The following is a 21,582-nucleotide window of genomic DNA, read 5'->3' as shown; positions in this document are numbered from 1 at the left end:
CTGAATTCTCTGTTTCATTACCACTATCCACCCACAGAGCTTCAGAAAGCCATTCCCAAATAGCAGAACCACAACTCAGAATTTTAAATAAACCACATCTCTATTAGCTGAATGGACAGGGGAATTAGTTACATCCTATGCATTTCCCACATCCCTCCACCCGTTCAAAACTTATTAAAAATGTATATACATTTATAAGCAAGAAAATAGAACATTTAACTCAGATTGTGTTAATTTTTCTGTGACTTTAGCAAGGGAGAAAGAAAGAGAATATAGCAGACAATCTTTTAAGATTTTTACCTTGAATGTGGGCTGATATTTACTTGAAAAAATATATTGGGTGCTACTGCTTTTTTTTCTAGAGAAAGTTGAACAACCCTTCTCCAAAGATATTATTTACATTACAATTTGAATTATGTGTCCAAATACGCACGATGGCTTTTAGAAGAAAGTTGGGCTAGGGGAGGGGACTTGTGTGGTACTGATTTGAATGGGAGGTATTAGCTGCAGCGGTCTTCCAACTTGGCACTGATAGTTTCTGTAATTGACAGAGACTCAGACCTACTTTGTCTTTGGCATCTTGTTGATAAATCCATTTCTAGAAGATTAAAATCACATTTAAGGTCTTGATCATCATCCTTCCTGGAACAGCAGTTGCAGTAACTGATGCAATTAAAAATGGGTCTTTATTGGGATTGGAGGAAGTATGGACTGAAGGAGTGACATGTAAAAAGTCTGTGCCTAATCATTAAGGTGTGCTTACAGATACATGTTGGCTCCTCTACAAACTTGGAGAAGCATGAATTTGGACTTTACTGTTGATTGCCTACTACAATGGTTTTGTCTTGCACTTTTTCCTAAGACCTAAGCAGTGTGCATTTCTGGAATGAATTCAGCAGGCACTATAGCCAGTCATCCCCAAGTAGGGCTACTCGGGAATATAGTTGTTGGGGTTTCTTAAAACATAATTTGAGACTTGCATAAAAGTTATAAGAAGATTACATAGAATTCTCAGGTACCCTCCCTCTGTTAAGCAGATTCCTCTGCTTAACATTTTACCACATTGGACATTGGCTTACTCCAGTACTCCCCTTACTCAGCCCCCTCCCCCTGCCGTGTGTGTGTGTGTGTATGTACACGTGTGTATGTACATGTACTGTAGCCATATCCCTAACCATTTCATTAAGTTGCCTTTGTTATGTTCAAAACTTCAGTGTGTAATTCTTAAAGTCAAGGTATTACCTTAATAGCCAGAGTGCAGTTTCCAAAATTGGGAAATTAACTTTGATGTAATACATAATTGATTTTTCAGTACAGTTCATCGTGTGAACATCTTTATAAATAATAATTCAGTGAAGAGTGTTGAGCAAAGTCAGTTGAATTGAGATTAAAATGTTAGGTACTTGATCCTCTCGTGTTTCAGATATGAACTAAAGACAATTTTCATAACAATTTTATGCAGAATCTCTTGCTGTGATTTTCCAGCCGCTCGTTTTACAAATGGGGTTATTTCTCTTTATCTCATCAGCCATTTTCTTGAGGCAGCTTCCTGCAGCCCTCCACACACGTGGTAGCCCCGGCATCGCTTACACAGCCCTGAGTGAGGACCCTGACATCTCACTGGGGACGGGGAGAGGACACGGATTTCTTTGGGGGCGCTCTGTCGTCATGTGTTAAGTTCTAACTTTAGGTTCATTTAGCCTCACATCATAAGTGAGGTACAGAAGTGTTTATAAGCTTAAGGATTTACTTTGGAGGTAATGAGCCAAAAGACTAGACCTTGGGTGGAAAAAACTAAGTGATAGGTAGAGAGAAGGACTGAATTAAGCTGATGCTAAATTAGAAACAAAAATAATTTTAAAATAAATCAGCTATTTAATTTTACCATCTATAGTACTTGGTTTTGCATTCAAGCTGATTTTTTGTTAAATAGCAAAATAATGTTCAAACGTTTTTTTCCCTGTGTTCAACCTGGAGCACAGCCCACAGGACGACAGTCTCTCATGGCAAGGCTGCCATCGTTAGGGACTTGTTCCTGTTGCAGAGACGTTTAGTAGTAGTTGTAGTAGTAATAGTTGTTGTTAAACACCCGTGGAGTACTAAATATGGCCAGTTCTGCCCCTGCCGACAAAACAATTGGAAAATTAAAAACACCCATAGGGAGGGCAGTTAAGCTTCGTAGGGGTGAGATGATTTGCAGGGGGATATTTGACTTTTTGTCTGTATGTGTGATTTTAACAAAAAGTCAGAAAAAGTGAATTAGTGTCTCCTTCTTTGCACACTTTACCGCCATACTCAGTGTTTGCCATACAGAACCCCTAGTTTCAGTCTTCCTGGCCACCCCCCTGGGCAAAAAATTCATGCTTTGGAGACCAAGATAAGGGAGTACATTCTTTGAAGACTTCTGGCCTTTCTCTTCCCTCCAAGGCATCTTCAGATATAATATTCAGATAACAACAGCAGGAAGAGGTGGGTAGAGTCTGTGGCTGTGTACTGCCCAGCTGCTCGCACGGTTGTATGATTTCATAAGGCATGATTAGAAAACCTAGGCTTCATATAAACAGAGTAAGTAGAAGACTTATTCCATGTTTTTAGGCAGCTTAACCTGGAAATGAATGTTCTAGGAAACTAAATGAGAACACTATTGCCTGTCTTACATACACAGTTATATGAAAATAAATCTAGATATATAGATACTTAATAGATTCTCTGTCCCTTTCTTTGGATAAATGAAAATAAATTGTTGCTGCTCTTACTTTTCTGGAAATGTTGGAAAAGGTAATAGAACAGAAGTTCAAGACCAGTCTTAGCACCGTAAGAGTTTTAGAACCCTCCTGATCATAGACTGTAATTTGTGGTCAAGGAACAGAAATGAGGGGACTTGGGCATGTGGCCTCTGAGAAGTATCTTTCTCTTAGGTTTCTTAATCTTGCTTTTCTCTCTGTCTCACGTTGCTACCTTACTCTGTATTTCACTAATGCTATGAACGCAATATTTTAAAAAATCAATGCATTGTAATGTTGAACTCTGAAATACCCAAGCAGGTTATGAAACGGAAAGATTATCTATTGAAGATAATTTGTCAGTTACAATGAGCAACTGAAAAATCTATGGGGGAGACGTAATGTGGTTTAGTTGGGCAGGCAGGACAGGTGTTGGTAATGGAGAAGCGAAAACAAGGAAGTGGTGTCAGGCCAGTGCCAGCTACAAAGGATGACCACTGTATTGCAGGTCTGTCAGCTGCTGCTGGCCGGCACCCCTTTAGCCTTAGCTCCTGGTGATGCCCTTAAATGGTGATACCATTTGAGTAGAAAGTACAGCAGGAGTGACACTTAACCAGTAGGGATGGTAGCTGCAGTTTTTCAGACGAACCGAACCAAGGAGTGGTTTATGGGCCACCCACCCGCATCTGTGCGTTTTTAAAGAGACTGGCATATGAGCTGTAGGAAGCTATCAGGGTGGTTAAGAAGAGAAAGCTTTGACTTCTGCCTGTATGTTCTACCTTTTCTGACCATTAGGAGAAATAACATTTCAAATAAAAACAACTGGTTTTTCTTTTGCTGTTGGGAGGGGGAAAATTTTTTTAGACCATCCTACAAATAATCAGGGAAGAAACTTTTCTGGACAAAATAACTTGAGAGGAAAAAATAAAGCTGATTTTATATAAATTAAATGCTGATTGTAGTCCATAGAAATCCAGAGACTTAGCAGCAATGGGAAGAAAATGGTATGACGCGTAAGTCTTATAAATCATATTGTTAGAGCAGAGGACAAATACGATTATTCAACAGAGATGTATCTTAGAGAAATTGAACCACATTATTTGGGTAAGAAAATTCTAAGTGGAACAGAGAGAGGTGTTTGTTTTCGTTCCCGTCGTGGCCCAGGATCTGCCCCACCATCTTCCTCCCAGAAGCAGCTGGGTCTTTGTATATATGGGAAGTGGCAGGAACTCATCTTCTAAATGGGAAGGGACTCAGGGAAGAGCAGGAGTAGAATCGTGGCAGTGCGACAACAGTTGGAGACGGGATGGTATGGTGGTTGGGAGCAAGAACTCGAGGCCAGGCTCCCTAAGTTCAAATTCTAATTCTTCTACTTTACTAGCTGTGTGATCTCAGAAGTTCACTTAACCCATGCCTCAGTTTCCTCATCTTAAAATGCAGGTACTAATAGTACCTTGTTATGATAGCTAAATGAGTTAACCTAGTAAAAGCATTTAGAAAGTACTGGTACTGAATAAGTGCTTTTGGTTAGTGCTTATTATTTCAATTATTACTGAACCTTAACTTAAGGAATCTCTTGTCATATCCACCAGCTGTGATGTGTGGCCTTAAAAATGAGTTTGGACAAAAGGTTACATAATATGATTCCATTTATATATCCATGTACATGTCCATATATACGACATTCTTAAAACGACAAAATTATAGAAATGGAGAACACATTAGTGTTTGCCAGGGGTTGCCGGGGAGCAAGGGGGGAGAGAAGGAAGGTTGGCATGGCTGTTAGGGCGACATGGGGGGGTCCTTGTGGTGATGTAAATGTCCTGTCCCTTGGCTGGATCAATACCACATCGTAGTCTGGTAGGGTACTAGAGTTTTGCAAAGTGTAACCATTGGGGAAAATTGAATGGAGGGTAGATGGGCTTTGTCTGTGTCAATTCTTATAACTACATGTGAACCTACAATTATATCAAAATGAATTGCTTGATAAAATGAAAATAGGCTTAGAAGATTCCTGATAGAGAAAAATTGGCATTTAAAGCCACCTAAGTGTGTATCTGAGCAGACAAATATTAAGGTTAATAAACATGTTGAAAGGAAAACTGTGAGCTAGCTATTGGCATTTTAGTGAGATGTTCACGAACCATCAGAATAAAATGGTTCAGAATAAAATAAAAAAAGAGGAAAGATAAACAATAACTTTATTTCCCTAGGACCCTTCAAAGTGGTGTTCTCCAGAGGCCTTTGCTCCTTGGACTTTGAAATGGTCTGTTGGTTGATAAGATTTTTGGTGAAGAGACGAAGTTAGATAATAGATGAGCAACAACTTACATACAAATGGTATACTAAAAAGCAGACCTCAGAAAAGAATGTGGGGATGACAAATGGAAGCTACAAATCACCCGTCTACACACGTACAATATAGTTCTTAAGTCGTAGAGGTACCTTTTCTGATCTTTCCCTCTTCTGCTACTTAACCGCCTGTCCAACAGAATTTATCACTTCCACATTTTGGGTTCATAGCATTCTGTTCATGTTAATGTGCCACTTAGTATGCTGTAGGTTTACTTGTATAGACGTCTTTCCTTCTGGAGTGTAGCCTCCTTGCGGGGAGAGATCACTGCTGGCACACAGTAGGCGCTGGAGAAATAATGAAATATTGACTGTCGTCAAGGCCCTGAGTAGAGTGGTCATGAATCTAGAGGCCTAAATGAATTAGAGCGTGTAAACTGAGACTATTATTGTATTTAATGAGATTGTGATTATTATTGCAAATTAATCTTTCTGGCTTCTGCTTTATGTTTTTATTCTGGTGAAATTTTTCTTTAGGTTTAAAATAAGGACGAATTTTGGAAAGTTGAATAATTCAGCAATGAGGAGGTGTCCTATAGAAACATTTAACAGCATTGTAGAGTTAGTCAGGAGGGGAAGGGCAATCAGAAAAAGGCTAAGAAGCTATTGGAAAGGAGATAATTGGGGGAATGACGTGTGGCTTTCTGGGACCAACTTCAGTCACAGGCAGTGCCATCAGACTGTAAGAAATCATGAACTTAAAACACGAGTAGCTAGCTCATCTTCTAATGCTTGCCCAAGCATCCATTCCTTGGCAAGCAAGGCACAAACTGTGTTGTCATGTGCAGTACATGGCAGGACTGCGGTGCAGGAGGAGAAAGCATTCCTTCCCCCGCCGCCAGGTGCAGTAGGGGCCGCGCGGGTTGCACAGTGCTTGCCCTTCATCGCCTGCCCTTACTTGTGCCGACCCTCCAGCCATGTGGCTTTGTCAGGTGCTTGCTGGAAATTTTAATTTCTGGTCTTCAATATGAAACAGAGGAGACGTACAATTATAAATCTCCTTTTTTACAAGTTAAATGATGCTGTTAAAATAGATAGATAAGATAGAAAGAATCCAGGATGTGGTACATTCCACACTAACTAGGACTGTTCACAAAGTCTGTGTCATAGGGAGGGAGGGAGGGACATTTAACAGCATTTAAATGGAGGGAGGGAGGGAGGGAGAGGGGTATATCCTGTTCTGTATTAAAAGAGGCTTAAACGTACTATCCAAGTGTAACATGAAACTTGACAGGACATGCCTTTGAAAACAATGGAGATAATTTGGATATGGACTGAATGACACTGGAACATTATCTTTAATTTTCTTAGGTGTAGTATTTTGGTTATGTAAGGAAATGCCCTTATTATTAGGTGTGTATGTATGAAGTATTTTGATGTTTCCAACTTAAGAACTGTAGGACTCAGGGGCCATGATTTTAAAGATTGTTCTATTTCATGGAGAGCTGTTTTCTCCAGAGCACATTAGCTTCTCCTACTTGCTTTTTTGGTGAATTCATAATCACTTTTTTCTGGTGACAAGGTGTGCCACCGAAGTTAGCTTCCGACTATCTGTCCAGCAGGGATCGGCAGGGGGGAGACGGACTGTGAGGAAGTGACCCCAGTCTGTAAAACATGCCGTGGGGATGTGTGGGTGCTCATCTCCAGAAAGGGTGCAGGCCTGACTCGTGACTTCTATGTTCTGCTGCCCTCTAAGCTGTCTTCCAACCTGAAAGTTGTACAGAGGCAGCTTCTGCATTGCTGTCATGAGGACCCAAATCAAATGATCAGATGATACAGTTCTCCCCCAAGAAGCCTTCTGATGCCTTATGTCTTTTGAGCGCATTGAGGGGGACAGCCCCCAAAAGTTCAGGTGCGCTCCCAAGAGAGTCGGCTCTACTGATCCATAGATACAGGTAGAGAGAGATATCCCCCAGGCTCCCCACTCTTGTGTTCCCAGCAGGGACGCAGGGTCGCGGGACTGCTTTTCGTGTTGAGGTGGTGACAGAGAAGGATGCCACCCTCAGATGTCTGTGATAGCAAAGGAGAGAGCCAGAGACAAGAACCTGGGGAGGGGAAGGCAGGGGAGGGGTGGGGGACTGCTGCCTAAGGATAGTACTGACTGGCCATTTGGGGAAAACGGACCTTTACATAGTTGTGTTCTAAGACCTGGCGTCCTAGGTGTATTTCAAGCTAGACTCATTTCCATATCATATATCAAATGAAAACAAAGGCATTCTCCACAAAATTTTAATAATCAGCCTCTTCCAAAGACTTGAACTTCTTTCTCTGTCCATGTAATAGCATTTTAACAGGTGTGTTATTCCAAAATTGTTCTAAGGGTCATTAGGAAGATAAAGGAGGGGGAGATCCCAGTTGGATAAAGTGGGGGGAAAGTTTTTAATGGATAATGAGGGAGTTTTCTCTCCTGAAGTCTTTCATGACACAGTAAAATGTCAGGAGAGGATGGATCTAATCCCTGCATATACTCTGAAAGCAAAGCCTGAGGAGAAACACAGAAAGGACCTATAAAACAGGTTTTTAAAGTTTTTTATCAGTTTTTTCAGTGAGAGTGGGGTGCTGTTCATGGATAGGGGTTTCAGCAGCTGAAGCTCCTCTTTAAAATGGTCAAAGGAGAGACAGCAGGGATGTGTGAGGGCTCATTAATTATTGCTCTTCCTGATGTTTGCGCAGGCTGTGGGGATCAGAAACGTCAGTCTGTCAAGAGACTGTGATAGGTTCTAAGAAACTGATTGAGTACCTCAAAAGCTGTCATAGAGCGTCAGATTAAACAGATTCATCTTTCTCTTTTAGAAGTGAGGGAAGGTACGGGTGATGTGAAGGGAAGAAGGCTTCCTCCTCTTTGTTGCCACTTTATTTCTCCCACTCTCCTGATCTAAATTGTGAGGATTGGCTTGTACAGCGGGCTAAGAGCCTGCCGGAGATGTCAGAAGGCCACAGCCATGGTTAGCAGCCTCGGGCGTCTGCAGGCTGCCAGCTGCACAGTGATGGGAGATTAAGAGAGATTGGGATTCAACTCTGACAGGCCTGACATAATTTATTTGGAAATTTCTGGGAGAGAACATGAGTAATAAAGACAAGAACAATGACAGTAAGGAACAAATGTGAATTTCTGTCAGAGACAAAACAGAATTTTAAAATAAGTAGCTCTGTTTGTTGTCTCCAGTCAAGCTTTCCAGTTAAACTGTGTTTCTAAATTGAAAGTATTGCCACTACTTTTCTGCGATTGGCTAGGAAAGTATAATTAGAAAATTTCTCTCTTCAGAAGATGATGTTTTAAATTCACTGTACTTTTTTTCTCTGTCACAAATTAAGTAGTAGTTACTTTCAAACCCAGGAAGCTGATAGGTAAAATATTTTTTCTTAAGATTTTCCTTCTCATTTAATCACGTTATAATTCTTGATCAGGCTTTCATTTGACTTGAAGATCTGATGTGGTATTTTTCTCATTCTGTTAAACATAGGCAGGGGAAGAGGGGGTCTGGTGAGTACCCAAAATGGTGAACCTGACATGGGAGTATGGCAGCTCTCGTGTGGGTATATGCAGACTAGATTATGTTCTCAGAAAAACAGCATACTGGGGGGAAGATGCTTTGTTGGCCCTTCATGAAGGACCTTAATTAGAAGTCACTCGTAACTCCTGGGGTGGGAATAGTTTCTAACTTGCCACTACAGCTCCTCCTGCTGCTAATGAGAATGCTCCTTGCAAGGACCTGATTCTTCTGACAGTTAAAGCTGCATGGAAAAGTTATTTCTGTTCACTTTTCTCTCCACATTTAACCCTTACTGCCCAAGTTCAGATTATGCAAGTAGACTGTTCCGTTGAGGAAGTTAAAAGTGCTTCAGCGTAACAGAAATGATGTTTGTCAGCAAACTGTAAAGAATCAAAGTTTAATTTATTCAAATATGGACAATAGATGAGGGTTTCTTTAGTTTGACCATGTTTGGATCTTTTCTTTCTGGTAGTCTTTTTTTTTAATTGATATTAAATTCCTCATTGAATAGTTGAATTATTTAGTTCATTATTATGTGATTAGAATCCTGGTCCTGGACATCTGTTTCTCTTATTTAGGCAGCTCACCCCATGGCACAAAGTTTCATTAAGTAATTAGCAGAGGAGATGTAAATTTCTTGTGCAGACCTGACGATGATCCTGTAGACTGCTGTTTATTTCATTAGCTTCTAATTAAAACGCTAAGTTGACTTGTGAGAAAACGCCAAGGAATAGTTTGCTTCACCAGGAAGTTATATATAACACAGTGACCTCCCTGGATGGCAGCTAGTGGAGGGTGGTAAATAGTTCAGGGAGTTCATTCCCCCCCTCTTTGTGGTAGGGAGCGTTAGAGGGCACAGGATTCTTTTCTAGACTGTGGACCGAGTGAAGGCTAAGTAGATATATTCCGGGGCATAGAAGTTATGGATGTCTTAATGTTTGGGGACAGTTCCTTGATTACAAAAAAAAAGTAACCTGTTCTGGTAAACAATTTGTTTGTCTTGGTTTAGAGTCATTGAGGACTGCTTCCCATGGCTCGGACTTTATACACCGATGCTTTAGTCTTAGACTCGCACAGATGCCAACACATCGATTCTCCAAGGCCTGACTAGGGCCGAGTGTGCTCTGTTAGGATGGGCAGTGCAGTGCAGCCAGAGCTGTTGGCAGCGTCAGAAACCAACAGCTCTTTACTTGCCTTTACTTAATATTTGATTAATCTATAGTCTGCACTATACGACCCACTGTTTCAGGAATGTCCAGTGCTTTCTGCTTACCTGAACAAATAACTCAGAAGTCTTTCTATGTAATGTGGAATGGATCAAGGAAAATTTCAGCATGAGATCAAGCACACTTATTCCTTAGTTTTGTTATTGAATGTTCATTAGTCAAACAAGGTTGGGAATTAGAAAAAAAGAGATCAGGCCTGGACAGGCCTCCTAATTTGGGGGGGGCCCATCAAATGGATTGCTTGGTGATGACCAATGACGCGTATGATTATATAAATATGAATTGTCTCCCAGTCTTAGGAATCATACATTTAAAAATATTTTCTTCACAGATCACTCCTCGCTTATTTAAAAATAGTTAGCTATGGCCGGCCCAGTGGCGCAGGCAGTTAGAGCTCCATGTTCCTAACTCTGAAGGCTGCCGGTTCGATTCCCACATGGGCCAGTGGGCTCTCAACAAAAAAACAAAAAAAAAAACAAAACAAATAAAAATAGTTAGCTATGGAGAGCATAGCTGAAAGAAAAAGTATCTTCTCCTTATAGCAAAGGTTTGCTTTAGAAATGGAGATGGGTGCTATGCAGGCAAACAGCACATTTGACAGATGCATGTGGAAAGCAGCGTTGTGAGATCTGCATTTCCAGACACAGGCTCGGGCCTATCGTACACATAGTGGTGGGAACGAAAGCCTCCGGTTTGAGTGCTCCGCTTGGTGTTAGTGCTGTGCTGGTATCGTGTCTCGGCCTCGAGATTTTAACCATGTTCATCAGTTCAGAGGATTCAGCTGCCTCCCATTGTGTGGACCTTTCTCTCCTCCTCCCCGCCCCCTGGGTTTGGGGGATAATTTCTCATAAGGATGCTCCAGATTTAGGATCTTGCCTCAGAACAAACTCCATTTTTTTTGTTAACAACTTCTACTCTAGAATTTTCTTCTTACAAAAAAAGAAAAAAAGTATGTCTAAATAGGCTTATTAATACAAATAGTGCCATTGCTGGTTTGTGGGAAACAGACCCCTCGAGAGCAGTGTGGCTCATACAAGGTGAATTCCTTTTGGCCGGTGCTTTGTAATGATTTACATTTAGATTGTTGCTTGTTGCTCTTGTAGGGGGAGGGAGAGAGGACCTTGTGTGTTTGTAGCTGCCTGGCCAGTCTCTGTTCCACAGGGTTGGACAGCTTCTCTCAGCAGAGCTGGGAAATCAGCTGAACTTGCTTTCAATTGTTTTCATCAAAGGCCTTGTTTAGTTGGTGTGTATTGGGGGGAAATGTCATGTAGGACAGGAAGAACCAAATGAGATGAAAAATGAAGTTTACAGTCACTAAGAATAGTGCGTGCCTTCTGTGGGTCAGTGCACAGAGCGCTGGGCTGGGCGCTGTGAGCGAACTGTCACCATTCGTCACCCGTCGTCACAGTCACCGTCAGGACCAGTGAGCGTGCTCTAATAAAGCACAGCATCTTCTTTACATGGAGCGAGCCTGGGCAAAGGGACATGGACCGCCTCGCTGAAGTGCATCCAACCGTCTGCTGCTTCCCACTGGGGCCACTGCGAGGAGGAGAGTCAGTCATTCAAGAAATACATACTGAGCTGTAGGCACATTAGTGGACAAAGCGGGTGAAACTTCCTACCCTCCAGGAGGTTACATTCTCCTGGGGGGTGATTTTAAAAGACAAGTGCTATGGAGGAAGGAAAGGCAAGTAAAGAGAGGAGGGGAAATGCTGGGGAAGTGGGGACAGGAGTGGTCTCCTATCGGCTGATTAGGAGAACAGATTCCATTGAAAAGGGTGATCACTTGGTACCTTATGTGTCTAATCACTGTCGTACACCTGAAACTAACATAATAATGTATGCCAACTGTCACTGAAAAATAAATTTACAAGAAAATGTAACTTAAAAGACGTTAGATTCCGTGTAGATCTGGGTGAAGAGTGTTCCAGAGAAAGGGAACAGAGGTGCCAAGGCGCTGAGGTAGGAGATAATGAGGAGGCCAGTGTGGATGGAGCAAGGGGAGTGAGCACAGGAGATGGGGTGTGAGAGATGGGAGCAGGCCAAATCGTGCAGGGCCTTTTGAGAGTCACGGTTAAGTGTCTCAACTTTTATTCTGAGAAGGGGAGCTATTAAAGGGCTTCGAGCGGGGAACTGAAGTAATTCTAACTTGACTTTTAACAGGGTCACTGGCTGGCTGCTATGTGGAGAATGTACTGTAGGGCAGGGAGATGACAGGGAGACCGGTTAAGAGGCTGGTAGACCAGGCTAGAGGACACAGTGATGCTTTGGGCCAGCGTGGTGGTGATGGTGCTGGTGGAGGGGTGAGGGGGTGGCATTTGGATCCGTTTTGAAGAAGATGGTTTAGGAGACTCCCTCCCAGGGGAGATTCAGCGCAGACCGCTTTGGAACCTCAGCAAGAGGAGCTTTCTCTGTGCAGTGGAGTACAGAGCCCCAGGCGCTGACTTCTTCTGTAAGGCAAGAGTTATTTACAGCCCGCCTATGACAGGAGCCTGATTGCATTTTAGTTACTTTTTTAAGGTTATACAGAACACATGTTGTCACACACTACATCTCCCTCCCCCTGCCAGTTTGGCACCAACCCTAGGTAGGCACCAGCTCCACTGCACACTGGAGGCCATGGGACAGCTCCCTGGTGAACAAGCAGGGACACTCCTTAACTCTGAATAAAGGTGGAGTAAATTCCAATACTGTAGCCTGATTCTTGTGTGTTTAGGGTAGAAACATGAGTGTTTTTACTAGAAAAGATTATGGATCACCCACCAAACACTGGCTTTAGGTGTGGAATTGTGCTGACCATGGCAATATAAAGAAGTACTAGACGTAGTCCCTTCCCTAAAGAATTACATTTACGTAAGGATGCAAATATCCAAGAGAAGGTAAATAACCAGTATAAGCAGTAACAGCTGGGACCCACAGAAGGGGCACAGACAGAGAGGACCCCATTTCTGGACTGCGTGGTCTCCCCGTAGAGACAGCTATTTTAAAAACAGCATTGACCTGATTTTGTTTGCCACCGCCACCCTCCTCGCCTGGTTTGGGCCTAGCTTGTTAGAAGTCAATGCTGCAGGTTCATTCTTGTCACAGTTTGTGCAGCCAGTCAGAACGGGCTCTTGCTCACACAGGTCCAGTTCGTGGAGAAGGGCAGTAGCCTGGTCAGAAGCGCGCCTGGCAGTACATTAATCAGCTGTGTTTGCCCGGCCCGGCACTAACCTGACCCCCGAATGTGTTGTTTTGGTCAGATTCACAGTCTGAGAATGAGGACTCGCCAGTGAAACGGCCACGACTACTGGAGAATACCGAGCGAGCCGAGGAGAGCAGCCGGTCTAAGCAGAAGAGCCGACGCCGGTGCTTCCAGTGCCAAACCAAACTGGAGCTGGTGCAGCAGGAATTGGGATCGTGCCGCTGCGGTAAGCATCTCCCCCAGTGGCGTGGGGGAGACTGCCCTTGATACCCTGGCATGGCTTTGGAATTATTCCACCTTCCTCTAGGAGGTGGAAGTCCCTTGTCCTTCTCCTGAGTTACCCCCTGAGAGCTGGAGGTTTGGAGTCTGAGGACTCGGAGTAGAGGATTCTTCCAAACACACACCCTCACTGCTTGGACACACACTCCTTCAGAGCTGCCGTTACTGCTTTCTGCGTTCAGCTTCTCCCCACTGCACATTGCTCTGGTTCCTTCTCATTGATGACTTATTTAGAAATTAACCAAACCAGCAAAATCTGGGGCCATGTACCATAAAATTCAGATATTAAATTAATTTTGAATGAGCTTCTTACTATGTATAATAAATGGAAGATTTCTCCCGTCATATCCCTTTTAAATTAAAGTTTGATTAGAAAAGTACTTTCTTTGAACCGTAATTCATTGTCAGTTAACCCCTTGGAAATAGCTTTAAAGTAACCTTTTCTTCTCTCTTGGCCAGTATAATACCAACTCTTTGCATAGCTCTGCCCAGGGATGTGTTTTTTAAAACTTTATGTGGACGCACAGTGGGACAAAACTTAAACCAGTGTCCCTTCTTTCCCTCATCATTTCGGCTGATTTATAAATGTCCTGCCCCTGTTGTGCTTTCCTGATTTTAAAGTATAGCAGTGTGCTTTAGGGCCTTTGGGGCTAGGCTCGTTTCTGAGAATTCCGTATGTATTCTTTGTCCTTAGGAGTGAGCGTACGCCTCCTTTCCCCGCTGGGATAGCCTTAGATGCCCACGAGGGCGAGTGCCGGCCCTCAGGGGTAGATGCTTCTCTCAGCAGCTAGGAAGAGAACAGTTACTCCGTGTCCCTCATTTTCTGATGAGACTGGCCGTTTCTTCTCTTGTCCCTCAATCACCTGCCCCGTTGGAAATGAGAAGGAAGTGAGGGAGTGCCCGTTTCTCATGGAAACAAAGTTGGAATTCCTGTTCCTGTCACGACTAGAGATCTCTTTGTTGTACACTCGGGTGTGTGGCACATAACCGAAGCGTGCATTCCATTCCACTCCAGAAATGGGGACCAGCATGGGGAGTCCAGATGTCACTGGACAAGTTTTCATTTTTCCGCTTGCATTTCGTTTCCTCCTAGGTGCTTGTGTAAAAGGATAAAGAAGAGAGGTGTGGGGTAAGAGGTGGGGGTGGAGGCTGTCAGCAGAGTTTTCAAACTTCAGTGTTGTTTGTGCATGTGGCATGGCCCAGGTGAGCCCAGAATCTCATCCTTTGGCTGCTCCTTGATCAACCCTGCGTTCAGCCAGGCACCTGCCAGGTAATTTGAAGTTCTTGGTGAGGTAAGGAGGGAATACTGTGGCGAGCCAAGGAACGTCGGAGGCTACTGCCTTCCCCACATGGAAGACTTCATCTAATCTTTCATAGTGCACATACTTTCTTTGGTTTTCACTGGGACGGTTGCAGCATTTCAGCAATTCCGTCTGTTACCAGTGTTGAGAAGCCTAACTAACCATTTTGCCTGTAGCTTTTATAACACAGGCCTTTGGTTCCTAAATTTGAATTATGGGATTTTCTGGTACTTTGTGTCCTTGTTTCCTTCTTGAAAGTCACTGAATCCGGGGTATTACACAGGATTTGCCTTAGTGGATCAGGCAGTTGGTTCCATCAAGTGTGCTGTCTTGCCTCTGGCAGCGGCTGGTATCTCCTCTCCTTGTCAGGCAAGCAGTAAGGGTTCACAGTTTAGCCCCTGAGAGATGTTGTAACTAAGTAACCCTTCATTCAGCATTGATGCAAACCACCTAATTTCCTCAGGTCTTAGGCATTGCTGAATAAAATCTAGAAATACATGTTAGATGACTCTACCTGCTCCTAAAGTGTAGCCAGCTCCATTGTCTCTGGTAAGTGCGGATTACTCAGCTGTTCTCTTCACTTCTTGGGTAGGAGACTGGACTTTAAGTGCCCATTGGGTTTGCCACAGACATGCATTCTTTTTAAAGGATCTCACACGTAGTCCCTTGGCTTGTGCCCAGTTCTGAGAGTCTGCTTATAGAGAGGTTGGATTTTTCTGGTGGAGAAGAATGTTTTGAGCTTTCTGCAGTCCTTCCAGAGGTCGCCTTCCCAGAGAGAGCCAGGAGTTCAGTTTGGCCCATTGAGAGTATTACACTTATATACCAGAAAAATGGCTGAGGCAACTGCCACATTGCGAAAGATGCAGGACAGCAGTGGGAACATACATCGGTGGGACTGTCGTTGACAAACAGCTCTTGTATTCATCCTGCCTGTCTGCTTGGATCTCTCGAGGAAAGGGTGAGGTGTCTATAGTTATTTCCTTTGGATGCATGGAGTGTTAGAGAGACATTTAACTGCCCTGAAAGGTCTTAGATGGGGGAAAACACGGTCATTTACTATGGAAAGTGAAGACTCAGGAAGGTAGTTTGAACTCAAACAGAACACTCTCCACTGTAGAAAATATATATATATTCACAATTTTTTTCCATTCCCCTTCCACTCTGTACAGGTTATTAACTGCTGACAAGAAATTCACATCTCATAAATAATGCTTAAGAGCCATTGCTATATAAATTGAATGTGTTATGAATTGTGATGGGCCTTTTTGTAGCATTCGATGCCTAGAGCAGGAAGAACAGAGGATGTCATTTTCATTAATTTCTAATGAGGTGCCAATTAAAGACAGGGAAGACGCTCCAAAGGGAAGAGTGGCCAAGCTCCCCTGAAGCCTCTGCCCTGGGGCTGTCATCCAAACACTGCCAGCAAGCCTGCTCTAAAAATTCCATTAAATTACAGTCTCATGGAGAGCACACACAGACACATTCAGCTTCCCTTTGATCTTCAAAAGAGCAATTTGTAAGACGAGTTCTGAGCTTTCTCACATAGGGAACAGCTAGAGGTGATAGGAATTGTTAATTTCCAAGACACTCCATGGCTTTGCAATAAGTAGGTGAATTTCGAAGATGAGTTCTCCTCTGCCGCTGTGAGTAGATAACCTTTAAATCAACAATACCAAAGTAACACCCTTTTCCTGTGAAATCTTTCTGGGTGCCAATTAGATAAGGTGTGTGGTGAGGCTGGGAGGATAGCCTCCATGCTAGAGGATATTCAACAGTTTAACTTCTCAAGATAGAAAACAGTTGCATAAAAATGGATTTACTTGATTCATTTTCTACTCAGTAGGCAAATTGATCAGCTCATTCTCATGGTAGGAGTCTTGTCCCTCCAAATGCCACCCAGCTAAAGGGTGTTCTTCTGAGGCCTGGCCGTCCAGGTGAACGCTGTGTTTTCTTAGCAGGTCTTGCGTGATACACACGCGTGGCTTTTTAATCGCTTCTCGTTGCGTCCCAGAACCACAAAATTAATTTTTAAATACCAGTCTGATAGCTTATATAAATTATCACGTATTTTAAATTGACAGCGACTTAACAAACTGTAAGCTGATACGCTCCCTTTTGGGACAACAGTGCTTTTACTAAGCTCCTGCGTAATCTGATTTCCTTTATTGCTTTCAAAATAAATTTTGTATTCACTTTAGAAACTCAGTGATGCTTTAGCTGGGGTCTGTAGTTTATCATTTCCAAGTGCCTCAGTGGTCATTTCTGCCTTATCATTCACTATCAGACTAAGTTCGGCAAGCATTTATTGAGATACAACTATATGCACAAAGCATTTTGCTAGGTGCTGTGGGGAACATAGGAGCTAGAAATAGAGAATGTAGGAGCTCATAGTCATGATCAGTGGCTTCAAACTTGGGTGGGCATCAGAACCCCATGGAGGGTGTGGTAAGACCCAGACCGTGGGCCCCACCCCTGGAAGTTCTGAGGCAGTGGACCTGTGCGTGTTGAGCAAGTTCTCAGCTGATGCCGCTCGTCTGAAGGCCGCACTTTGAGAAACCGTGCTCTGGGCACTTCTCAGTCCTGGGAAGCTTCCAAAAATGGTGTCTGGGCCTTCCTCTAAACGAGGGGTGTCCAAACTTTTTTCAACGTTTTTCACCAAAGGCCATATGCGGTAAAATACACAAACAGCCGGGCCACTCACTTGAGGTGAAGTATATATTGCCTTACCTGGTTTATTTCAGTAAACTAAATATATTTTTGGAATTTGCTGCGGGCCAATTAACAATGGATTGCAGACCACAGTGGGCCTGTGGGCCACAGTTTTGACACCCATGCTCTAAACAGTGAAATCAGAGGTCTCCAGGTACTTTTTAATTTTTTATTTGGAAAGTAAAAGTGTTTTCCTGGACCATTTGAGAGTCAGTTGCAAACCTCACGGTCCTTTTCTCCTATAAACATCAATGAATGTTCCTTAAGAATAGGGATACTTTATATAACCACAGCACAGTTACCACCTTCAGTAAATTCATACTGATACAACGTGTTCGTCAAATCTTCTGTCCATGTTTGAGTTTTGTCTGTTGTCCAGTAATGTCTTTAATAAAAGCATTTTTTTCTCTACTCCAATACAGAATTCATTCCATGATCAGGTATTGCATTTAGTTGTCAGGTCTCTTTAGACTCTTTCTTTTTTTTTTTATTTTTTATTATTATTATTTTTTTTTATTAATTAATTTATTTATTTATTAGTTTCAGGTGTACAAAACAAGGTAATACTTAGACGTTCATCATTTATATCCCTCATACTGTGAACCCCCCTCCCCCCATCCACTATCCCTCCGACCTCACACTGAACCATCACATTATATATATAAAATTATAGTTGGCATTCATTAATGTTTAGCTTCTGGTGTACAATGCCATGATCAGGTATCCACAGTATCCCTGAGGTGGTCTCCCAAATAGGACGCATGTCCATCGGATACCCAACAAAATCTTTACAACATTATAGAATACCTTACCCAAATTAATTTTCAAAAAAACCCTGAGGCCATCTTGTGGTTACCAGCTGCTTCCAAATCCCTTCACCTTTCCCCTTATCCCCAACCCCCTCCCACACACCCATCTAACCACTCTCGGTTTTTTCTCTGCGTCCCCAAAACTGTAGACTCTTTCAATGTGGAACATTTTCACAGCCTTTCTTTGTTTTTAATGATATTGACATTTTTGAAGACCACCCCCTCCACCTTCCTGCCCACAGTTGTTGTTTTATTAATAGAACATTCCTCATTTTGGGGTTTGTCTGCTGTTTCTTCATGATGAGATTCAGGTATGTATCCCAGTCAGTGTATTATGTAAGCGATACTGTGTGCTTCCCAGGGCTTTACGCCGGGAACTGCAATGTCCATCAGCCTCTCGGTGTTGGTGTGAATTGTGATTCACTCACCCAGTCAAGGTGCTGGTCGATGTCTCCACTGTGTGGTCACTATTTGTAACCTTACAGCTAGAAAGCAATCTGGGGGGAAATGCTTTGTGACCATGTAAATGTCCCATTCTTCATCAAACATGTCTCCTAGGTTTAGCATCCATTGATGATTGTTACCTGAACCAGGCTTTACTATGAAGGTTACAAAATGCTGATTTTCTAACTCTAGCCCTTCTACATTTACTATTTGGCTTCCGGTGTTCTTCTGTCCGTGAAACCGTCTTCCCCCGTTTATTTATTATTGGTATGGACTCATGAGCTCTTGCAGTTTTTAGTGGTTTATAATTCATTACTGGACTTAGTTTGGTGTTCAGACTATCCCACATTTGGCCGGTGGAAGTTCCTGCAAGCTGACTTCTGTGTCCTTGTGACATGACCCCCACCCATCTTTTTTGTTTTTTTCCTTAGCATTTCCTTACTTTCTAGCATAATAAGATGTTATTTTGGGTGCATTTATACTTACCTTTGCCAAGTCCTGGAAACAGCCTCTTTTCCAAGGATTCCCAAGGTGATTTTAATATGCATTCAAAGTAGGGAGATGCTGGGCCTGAGAGGAAAGCAGATACATTCATAAAATAAATGACATCCAGGGCAGCCTATCAGAAGAGTTTTAACCAAGGTATAAGCCATCTGTTACAGGAATATGGAGAGGGAGAGATGAATTTCAACTGGAAGACTCCTTCCACAAGGAAGGGTGGAACTTAGCTGTGGGGAAAAAGCTTGGACAAAGCTGAGTTTTTTAGATGAGTGACCTCTGTGCAGCTGGATGGAGCCTTTGGGTTGAGTAAGGAGAGCCTGCTAGAAAGGAAGAGAAAGAATTCCAGATTCCAGGCTGTAGCGTTTGGACATTGGTTTGCAGTAAGAAGATATCATTGGTTTTGAATATGGTCAACACAATCTAATTTGACTTTTTTTTTTTTAATTAAGCACACAGGAAAACCAGGTGGATGTTGAATCTTTTTAGCAGAGTGATCTAAGAATATGTGAATTGATTCACTAAATAATATGCACATGTCACAGCCGTCCCTGCCACTATCGGGGACTGCACAGTGAACGAATAGTGACATCCTAAGGCTCCATGTGGGGCAAGGACCTGTGGTGATTACGAAGCATGTTGCTGACATGAGATTTCCAGGCTGGCCCATTTCAGCAGCATCAAAAATCACAAATAAGCCTCCCTTTATTTTTAACTCTAGTCCAAGTGTGATGTGAACCTGTCAGAAACATTTGGCATTGTGTCCTATGACTCTGAAAGAAAACAAGGCAGGATGTTCTTAGGGAAGGCCTTATTCCATGTACAGAGGTCTAGTATGGATCCAACAGAAAACCCTGCTATTCAGGGAAACACCTGAGATCCTTTATCATGACCCAATTGATTTAGCTGGTTAGGTGTTACCATTATTGCTCGAGTGGAGAGCCCATGCTCTGCATGTGGTACATAGAGTATGGCTCCCCACCCTTTAGGAGCTTCTGTTTTTTATGCTAAGCCTGGCAGTGAAAGCCTAAAGTTTCTCCAGTATCTCTAAGATGGCAGCGAGGTGTATGTTACCTGTGGCTCAAGAGAAGGAGGTGCCCTGCCCACCCTCCCAAGAGCAAAATAACAACAACAACAAAAACCTGTTGATGAGTGTTATTACATGTGTGAGAGCTAAGAGTAATTGGAAATCTTGAGGCATTCTGAGATAATTTTTTTCCCTTTTCTACTCCCTTTCTTTCACTATATTTTTACCTAAACAGGATTGTGCTATCTGTATTCCCCATTTAATCTTTAATGTATAAGAGCCCTAGTCTAAAACCTAACAGATTAGTCCCTCTGCTGCTCTTCCATAAATTGCAAGCTGAAGTGTTAGAGCAAAACAAGTCAAACTTTTTGCTGAACACTAACTCCATGTACTTATTATACTTAGTCCATTAGTTCAGCACTGTCCAAGCTCCAGCCTACATGTGCCCTTTGACAGAGCTGGAGAGATTTCAGGCGCATAGACAGCTCCCCTCCCCAGCCAGAGAGCGTCAGACAGTGTGCAGAGCTCATGGGCTGAGCCTGTGTCACATCCCCACTGGTACCCTACTGGTGAGTGAGTCAGGACACCCTTGTCCCATGAAGTGAAGTATTTCCTGTATGGATAGCAAATCTGTAACTGTTTCTGTACTCCAATCTTAGCAGCCATAATAGCACAATGACTTTCTCAAAGCTACTTGGGTAGCTTACCCTACTTAAAATACTTCATTATGGGGATTAGCGCAAAAAGAAATAAATTATTGGTGTCTTTTTGTTGTTGTTTTAGTTCCAAGAGTAAATAATTTCAGTTAATTCTTTGCCCAACAGGGGTGTGTGTGTGTGTGTGTGTCTTTACAGATTTTTTTTGGAAATACAATTCACATACCATAAAATTTACCTATTTTTGCAGTTTAGTGAATTTTAGTAAGTTTAAGTTGTGCAGCCATGACAAAATTCAAATTTTAGAATACTTCCATCACCCCAAAAAGTTTCCTTCTGCCCCTTTTCAGTCAATCCCTACAATCCCCTACCCCAGCCCCAGGCAACCACCGATCTGCTTTCTGTTGGTATAAGTTTGCTTTTTCTAGAGTCGTAATATCAATGGATTCATGCAGTATGTATATAGTCTTATGTGTCTACATAGCATGTGTTGAGATTCATCCATGTTGTTACCTATAAGTAGTTCATTCCTCTTTAATGTTGAGTAGTATTTCATTGTATGGATAATACCATATTTGTTTATTCATTTACCACTTGACCTACATTTGGGTTGTTGCCAGTTTGGGAATATTATGAATAGAGCTGCTATAAATATTCAGGGACAAGTCTCGGTGTGGACATATATTTTAATTTCTGTTGGATACGTAGAGGTGGAATTGCTGGGTTGAATGGTCAGTGTACATTTAACGTTTTAAGAAAATCCTATCAGCAGTGTATTAGAATTCTAATTTCTCCATAATGTGCAACATTTAACATTGTCTTCTTTTTAACTTTATTCTGGTGGTTATGTGGTACGTGTCACTGTGGTATGTTAATTTGC

The 21,582-nt window shown here is 42.5% G+C and overlaps 1 protein-coding gene across 2 annotated transcripts in view; it reads left to right on the top strand.

Moving 5' to 3' along the window:
* The window catches only part of ZFAND3 (zinc finger AN1-type containing 3), a 299,100-nt gene that overhangs the window by 257,393 nt on the left and 20,125 nt on the right, over window positions 1-21,582 (top strand). For both annotated transcript variants that reach the window (XM_081044345.1, XM_081044346.1), the window contains one exon: window positions 13,038-13,205. In XM_081044345.1, coding sequence (XP_080900471.1) covers window positions 13,038-13,205 — 168 coding nt within the window. The remainder of the gene's footprint in view (window positions 1-13,037; window positions 13,206-21,582) is intronic.

The sequence above is a fragment of the Rhinolophus hipposideros genome (assembly GCF_964194185.1).
Source record: "Rhinolophus hipposideros genome assembly, chromosome: 3".
Lineage (NCBI taxonomy): Eukaryota > Metazoa > Chordata > Mammalia > Chiroptera > Rhinolophidae > Rhinolophus > Rhinolophus hipposideros.
Note: the sequence above shows the minus strand (reverse complement) of the source record. Positions and strands in the feature narration are given on the sequence as shown.